General features: G+C 35.9%; 1 protein-coding gene across 1 annotated transcript; it reads right to left on the minus strand.

The window, feature by feature from the left end:
• Positions 1-2,764: 2,764 nt before the first annotated feature.
• LOC121474439 (elongation factor 1-gamma) lies at positions 2,765-4,176 on the minus strand. The gene has a single exon (XM_041727279.1). It carries the CDS (start codon positions 4,156-4,158, stop codon positions 2,845-2,847), a length of 1,314 nt encoding a protein of 437 aa, XP_041583213.1. The 5' UTR covers positions 4,159-4,176; the 3' UTR covers positions 2,765-2,844.
• Positions 4,177-8,683: the final 4,507 nt, after the last annotated feature.

Here is an 8,683-nt window from a genome sequence, read left to right on the forward strand (position 1 = left end):
CGTCTTTGCCTCTGTGTATCTCTCATGAATGAATAAATTAATTAATTTTAAAGAAATCAAAGACTCAGATTTGAATCCTGGTTTTGCCACTTACTAACTACCTGATCCTGGACACATTTCCTGACATCTTCAAGCCTTAGTTTCCTTTTTAACAAAATGGGAGAAAATAGCTAAACTCACAAGATCATCATGAGCATCAAAGTATGTGGAAATCATTTTAAAGTATTATGCAAATATAAATGATTAAATATATACATATATATGTAAATAAGTATTATCATCATTTAGTATTAACAGGTCAAATTTGAAAGAAACATAGGACTGAAAAATCAATATTATAAACCTAAAAAGACTAGCTGTAAAAGATCTTCAGGCCCCAACTTTCAAGTTTCTAGAGAATAAACAATTGTGTTAGCAGAAAGCCATGATTCTGACATGGGCACATGGATTTACCTGATGAAGAAATTTTATGAACCTTGGCAGAACATAAGCAAACGAATGATTCAGATTCTCTTCTTTAGAAGTTAAAACTATTTATTAATAGAATGTATGCTATTTCTGTTTCTCTTGATGGAAATATAGTGTCATATTCTCTAGTACTTCAAATCTAATTACTATCTTTTGGATTCTTGTCATCTTAATTGAATCCTTTAAAATGCATGCTTAATTGGTTGATTCTCCATTACACATCTTCCTTTCTTTTAATCTGCACACTAAAATCAGAGTATATTTGAAATTATTTAAAAAGTTTTCATATAAGGTCTTCATGTAAAAGGTATGTTTCCATGCAAAAAGATTAGGGTATTCTAAAACCATGCTACTCAAAGTGTGCCCATGGTCTAGCAGCAACCAGTATCACTTTAGAGCTTGTTAGAAAAGCAGAATCCTAGGCTCCACTCTCAACCCACTGACTCAGAATCTGAATTTTTAATAAGATTCTCAGGCCATCTGTATACACTCAAAGTCTGAAAAGCATCATCTAATATTTATGTTTAATTCAACTGACGTGTCATTTGATCTATCCAAAATATTAACTTTCTCTATAATTCCATTATACATTTTGAGGCTTCTCCTTTTAGCGCTTATATTTTTTTAAAATCTCCACAGAACATAACATGTGAGGCTCTTTGTGATTCAGCCCCCTATACCTCATCAAGCTTCTGTTCCCTCTCTTCATTTTTCTCCCTCTCAAGCTGTTTCAGAAGTGTTGCAATACTTGAAACTGACATTAAGAGACTAAATGTGTACTGCATAGATTCCTAGTTGGGCATTCAACTTTGACTACAATATTTCTTGAAAAAACAAATATGGGGATTCTAGAAAGATTATTAGCCAGGAAAAGGTTGAAGAGTAAGAATAAAGCTGAAAATATTGATGATTTCATTGAGATTGGCCTGAGTCACCATCTCTCTCTCTCTCTCTCTCTCTCTCTCTCTCTTTTTAAAGATTTTATTTATTTATTCATGAGAGATACAGAGAGAGAGAAGCAAAGACATAGGCAGATGGAGACGCAGGCTCCATGCAGGGAGCCTGATATGGGACTCGATCCCAGGATTCCGGGATCACATCCTGAGCCAAAGGCAGATGCTCAACTGCTCAGGTGTCCCTTGTCCTCTCTTTCTAAACATTTTTCATTATATATCCGATTATGAAATTTCTAATACTGTGTGACCCTGCCATTAGGGAGAAACATCCACAGTGAGTTGGGCTTTGCTTATGAAGGTGAAGATGGAAACCTATTTTAAAACCTATTTTAAAAGAAAAAGGATGAAATAAGGAGAATGAAGAGAAATAGGGTTCCATACAACAGAACAGTCACAACTCAGAGGATACAGTAGGGTAGAGAATAGAAACTAAAGATTTCAACACTCAGAAGAAGGTTTGGAGTAGCCAAGAGTAAGGAAATAGTCACAAATATATGGCAAGACTGAACCCTGAGGACCTGCATCCAAAGAAATATGAGGAATCAAATCCTTTCTTAGCACACAAAGTAGGACTTCCAGCATTTCTTGCAACATGAGACGAGAGTACCAGTATTATATGATGCTTTGATTTTAGAAATAAGTTGATATTAAAAGTGATGATTTTTTAAACCACCATTTCTAAGTGAGAAGATACTCAGAACCATATTGCTAAAAACATAACAAAAGGTATCACAACAATCAAAATAACACATATTTAAGCTCTACAATTTGACTTCAAAATATTTTGCCATTGGTAATTACAAAGCAGTGTGCATTCTGTAGGTTTCAATTGCAAAAAATACTGGATCCTTTAAATTGCAACTAATTATAAATAAACAGAAAGAATGACCAACGAAGGCTATATAATGTCTAATTATAAACTGATTAAAATTAAGAGAATTTGTAAGCCTTACAAAGAATTCTACTGCTTGACACCATAAATTACAGCATAAGCTCAAGTACAAATTATTTTATTTTGAAAAAGTTATTTCGTCCTCTGCACCTCATTTTTCCCCATTTGTCTAACGCTGATTACTAACCCTCACACTACCTGGCTTAATTCATAGGAGCTAATGACACAATGGTTCTATTTTACAACATATAGTCTGATGGGGATTTTTTTTCCTAATTTTTGAAAGTCCTGTAAAGATATAAATATTAAATATATTCATCAAAGCATGTAAGAAATTATAATTACTGAAAAGTATAAAACTATATGAAAAGGTTAGGAAAAACTGAGATAGTTAATCACATTTATTTATTTATTTATTTTTTTTTTTTTTTTTTTTTTTTTTTAAGGGTTCAATGTTCAGTTTCCTTTAATGACCCCCATCTCCCTGAAGGGCAGGTACAGGCAGCTAGGCGATGATGACAGAGATGTTTACTTGAAGATCTTGCCCTGATTGAAGGTTTTGCCCACATGCTGGAAGGCCCCCTCCCAGGAAAAGTACTCTCGAACCAGCGTCTGGGTCTCCTCGCTGCCAGGATCCAGTTTCCGCCACGTATAGGACTCGTAGTCCACCTGCCAATCTGGACTCAGCGGAAAGGCAAGCTCCTGGCCTCGGAAGACCCAGACTCCAGAAATGGAGCTGCTGTTGTTGGTTCCAAAGAGGATGACACTGGCAAAGGCATTCTTCCTCAGCTTGTCCAACCGTTGGAACATTCCAGTGATGAGGTTACAACTCATAAAGGTCTGAGTGAGCTCCTCAGGGAAGCGGTACTCAGCGTACCACAGGGACCAGCCATCCTTATCGAAGTGCTCCCAGAAATACGGCAGTGCCACAGTGAGAGTGTCCTCATTGGAGTACTTGCGCTTAAATTCGTCCAACACAAAGGTACTCTTGGGCAGGTGAGCAAAGGGGTCTTTGGCCTTTGGCTCAGCAGCCAGTGCCTGCTCACATTCATCCATTTCCTCCTCAGGAGCAGGGGCAGCAGCCTTCTTCTCCTCTTTCCGTTCAGCCTGGGGCTTCTGCTTCTCTTCCCGAGAACCCTTCTCTTTCCGTGGGGTGTCTTTTTTAGGTTGGCTCTCTGCAAACTTTTTAGCATCAAACTGGGCCATCTTCTCACAGAGTTTCACCTCCCCCAAGACAGCCCGGAACTGGGGCTGGTTAATGCAGGTAAGGAACCAGCGGTTGGTATTGGGGAAGGCCTGGCGGAAAGAAGGCTCCAGGACCTGTTTATAGAGCCACAACAGGGTGCAGACAACTGTGATGTCAGCCAGTGTCACACGTTCGCCCACCAGAAAAGTCCTCGTCTTCAAATGAGTATCCAGGAGCCCCAGAATTCGCCTCACTTCCTCCTTTGCATTCTCTGTGGCCTGCTTGTTGTGGTGCATGATGCCCAAGGTAGGAAACACCCAGGTACTGGCTGGGGGCACTATGTCGCTATCAGCAAAGCTCACCCACTGCACCACCTGGGCTGCTGCCTCTGGAGTATTTCCCCGCAGCTCCTCATTGCTCACATAGTAGGCAATGGCATTGCTCTCAAACACACAGAATCCATCGTCACCCTCAAATGCTGGAACCTTGCCGGCAGGAAATTTACGGAGAAATTCAGGGGTGCGGTTGGTTTGGCCAAAGTGGAAGTGGGGTGGTGCGGAGAGCACGCGGACCTGAGCTCCGCTGTACTGAGCAGCAATGAGAGCCTTGAAGGCCCTCCAGTTTTCAGGATATGTGTACAGGGTCCCGGCCGCCATGGTGATTCCGCAGAGAAAGGGGGAGTTAATCACATTTAATCTTTGAAGTCAAATAACTGTATAACTGGATAAAAGTGTTTGATATCATTATGTGCAAAACCCTAACTTAAATGCAAAGCTTTCATATTTTATTAGAAAAAAAAAAAAAACAAGATTTCTGAGTACTCAGAGTATAGCATGTTTAAGGCATTCTACTTATTTATTCCCTAAAACTACAATTGTATATGAAGGAATTTGATTAGCACATTCACATAATTGATTTCTTACTAGAAGGAAGAAAGTAGAAAAAAATAAAACCCCTACCTTCCCCACAGTGCTGAGGTAGAGTCAGCTCTCCAGGGCTTCCTGTTTTCAGTCCTGACAGGAAGGAAGCGCTCATAGAATCTATTTCCTGCAGCAACTATCAGCAGTCTCCACAGTCATAAGGAAGTCTCTCACCCTCTTTACTTTCAGATGTCCTAAAATATCATAGATATGGTTTCTCATTATTTTAAAATATGAAAATGTAATTAATACACTGATTAGAAAGGAGTATGGCTTTGGTGGCCAGAAACATTCATTTTCGCTTAAATCTAAATTTGAAAACACATTTTATCTTTTAGTTCCAAAGTAATTTCAAACTTACAGAAACATTGCAAGAATTACACAAGGTACTAGTGTACCGTTTATACTTTATCAATTGTTAATTTTTTTTTGCCATATTTGCCTCATCTTTCTATTTACATGGATGTGTATGTATATGAAAATTTTTCCAGAACCATTTAAGAGTGAATCATAGACCTATTACCCCTTTAATACCTCAATGTGTATCTCTTCAGAAAAGGGCATTCTCTTTCATAGGTCCAGTATAATAATTAATTCTAGGAAAGCTAACTCATCTATTGCCATTTTTCAAAATTTAACAGTGTGAACATCTGTCAGTAGCATAGCAAAAGCTAAAAAACAAGTGTTTTCTCAAAGTTTGAGTACAGTACTTGGGAGAGAAGAAGTCTTCCCCCTCCTGAAGCTTTCTTAGAGTTTAACCTAAAACTTAGTCTTCATGGTCTTCATAGTTTACAATGATATCATCAATGAAGGAGAAACAATTCAGTCAAGGGACGGGCTGGGAGCAATCTTAAAAACCACAATATTCTCCGCATGACTGTATAGACTGTTTAGAAAACTTTGGAATATGTCCCAAGAGATAAAAGTACTAATGTTAAGGCTGATTCCTGGACAACTATACAAAATGCAAATATCATAGCCACTTCTCTAAAGACTGGTAGAACAGGAAATTTCAACAGCTTTAAGTAAGGAGGGCACATGATGTGATGAGCATTGGGTGTTATACATAACTGATGAATTATTGAACTCTACATCTGAAACTAATGATGTACTACACATTAACTAATTGAATTTAAATTAAAAAAGAAAAAGGAAAGGATAAATTATGAAACGATGATGCTGTAACTGATCTAGAACAAAATACTGTACAAAAATTATAATTAAGTTAATGTAACTACAGAAGCAATTTATGAAACATTAAAATTTATCTTAACCTAAAAAAAGATAGTTAATATTTGACTTTGTAAATGCATAAAGACCACATAGATAAAGTTAGAGCATTCTAGTCAAATAAAAATAATAAACTTTAAATAGTACAGAGAAGGGCATAGGCCTGTGAGGGCCAAAATGTGAGGGAAAATATCAGTTCTCTTCTTAATCTAGACAAAATCTTTCGTTTCTGGTTAAGCTTTCAGAATTTCAGCCACTAAAATACCAAATTCTTTCATATTTGCAATGGAGTGTCATACATGTTGATAAAGAAAAATAATTGAGTCTGTATCTACTGATTGCATCACAAATGTATTCTATAATATGTATATTGTATAGCTTAATAAGCTTTATGTACAATGAGCTCCCAGATATTTCCAAGAAAAAAAATTTAAAGAATATATGCACAGTAGAGATTTATATCTGTCCAAGGAACTTTCACTGCAACTTCTACTGTACTTTAAAATGGTTTATGTATTTAAAAACTTCTCTACAATTCAAAATTTAAGAGTAATTTTTAAAAATAGATGCCATGCCCTCCTCCTAAAAATGAGCTTATGTGTGTATTTAAACCAGTTTAAAAAATTTAATTTAAAAAAAAATGTGATCTATTTCTGACTCAGAATTTAAACAATTTAACAATTACTTCGGTTTTTAGGAGTTTTTTTGTTTTTGTTTTTGTTTTCATTTAGAGACCTCTTTTTAAAACTACAACTTGGGAATTACTCAAATAATATTTATAATCATTTTAATTCCCCCTTTCTGGATATGTAAAGAAGTTTTCTACTTATTTTGTAATTATATTATATATATTTTATTGAAAATTTTTTTTAATGAAAGTACATTAGCTGAGTTACAGAAAAAGATAACAATTTAAAGGGACTTGGTAAATAATTTAATTAGAATGTTCTTCTTGCAGAAGAACAAAAAAAGCAAGACAGCAAAATGTCCAAACCAAATCAAATGGTGATATCTCATTTGTGTATCATATTCATATAAAAAAATGTGAAAGAAAAAATTTAAACACAGATCATAAATTTTAATGCTTCTTTCTTTCTTATTTCATTTTTAAGGATAATTAAGTCAGGTTTCAATTCAAAAAAATTCTTCTTTTAAAATATATTGTCTGCTGATGCTGTTACCAACAACTCTGTATTAAAATATTCCTGGAGCCATCCTACCTCCCAACAGCTGAATCTACACCCTCCCTGCCTCATTCATTCAACCAATCCATATCATTAAATTGTAATATTTAATCCTCAAGTCAAAAGTTTTAAAAAGAATGGTCACCTAGAAGAAAAAAAAAAAAAGCAACTTCAAAGCTCCTTAGAATGTGAAATGGTATAAGTTATGTGAGAGCACGGTAACAGCTGCTAGGCACTGATGAAGGTTTGGCTTTGATCCAGAGTAGAAAACCATTAAAGCTCTAAGAGTCAGAAAAGAAAAAAGAAGAAGAAGAAGAAGAGTCAGAGACATCTTTGATTTTCAGTGCTGTTTAAAAGCTTTACTGCATCTCCCACAAAGGGAGCAGCTGCCCTTAACATTTATTTGGTGGCTATTTACTTGGAGAAGAAATGGAGGGGACCTAACAAGCAGAATGAATTGAAAGTGCTACATTCACTGAGTTTCTTCTCATATTTCAAATCACCAGTTCTTCTTTCAGCTTTTCAATCCTGTACCAATAGATGTATCTGAGGTAGGAGTTATAGTGAACTATAAACTAGAGTGACTTAGGGGCAAACAACCTAAATAAAACAGCATGTTTCCTGCATCCCAAGCTATTCAAGCTGCTCTAACCAATTACTTCTCCAAAATGTACCTGAAATTTTAAGTAAACTCATTGTTTGTTTTCTGACTCTTACATAAATTCCTAATCAAGATCATCACCCCTCTGCTGTGCACTTATCTGAAGACTGAGAGTCTTTATAATGTTTTCAAAAGTATAAATTTCATAAATTTGGGTAACTTTGTCATGGGGACTTTCAGAGAAGAAAACCCCAATGATAAAGGTTCAATTGCATTTATGCTCTAAAACCAGGCATAACTTAGTGCGAACTCCATCAGAGTATTTATCGGCATTATGTGCTAGAATCTGACAACTTGATTTTGAATTCCAACTCTAATTCGGGAAAGATCATAGAAGAGCAAGTAAACCTTTCCCCATCTCTTTTACCTCATGTATATTTAATACTTAGGTCACAATGTTGTAAAGATGAAATTTAGAATAATATGTGTAACTTTCATGACATATAATAGTATTCAACCATGCTTTTAGCTGCAAGTACCAGAATTCTCTGAGTAATATCATCTTTAACACATATACCTGAGTATATCATCTGAGTAATATCATCTCTGAGTAATATCATCTTTAACACATATACCAAATTGCTAAAGGTGGGGAGAGGCATACATGGTTCAGTGACTCTGCATTATCAGGATCGCATCACTATTAGACTCTTAGCCTTTTTCTCATGTTTGTAAACTCATGGTTACAAGATGGCTTCCTTAGTTTTGATCATTACATTAGTGTTCTCTAACCAATCCTCACCTCCCCATTCCCAGGTTCATTAACTTGAAATATGGTTCATGCTTAGCTTCAAGAGAAGCTAGAGAAATTAGTATTCAGTTTTTGCAGCTTCTATAGTGAAAGTGCCCAAGGGAGAAAGGGGTGGGAGCGGGTGTTGGAAATAATAATCAACAGGATCTAAAAAAAATAAAAAATAATCAGCAGGATCTACCATATTTCCTTTGAAGAACTTTAAACAGTATTTTAGTAATGTTATTAAATTCTCCTATAACAAAATATTTTATTTTTACCTACATAGTATACATTTATTTTTGTTCTGAGGCTGCTTATTTTATCAGCTCTCTTAAGCCCCCTTCACTCTGATCTCAGCAGTAAGTGATTGCATGTGTTTTTTCACAAAAGCTGATAAATCTGCCTTCTGTAAAACCTGGCACAGCCATCAAAACAGAGGAGACATGTCCCAGG

This window comes from Vulpes lagopus, chromosome 13 (genome assembly GCF_018345385.1).
Source record: "Vulpes lagopus strain Blue_001 chromosome 13, ASM1834538v1, whole genome shotgun sequence".
NCBI classification, from domain to species: domain Eukaryota; kingdom Metazoa; phylum Chordata; class Mammalia; order Carnivora; family Canidae; genus Vulpes; species Vulpes lagopus.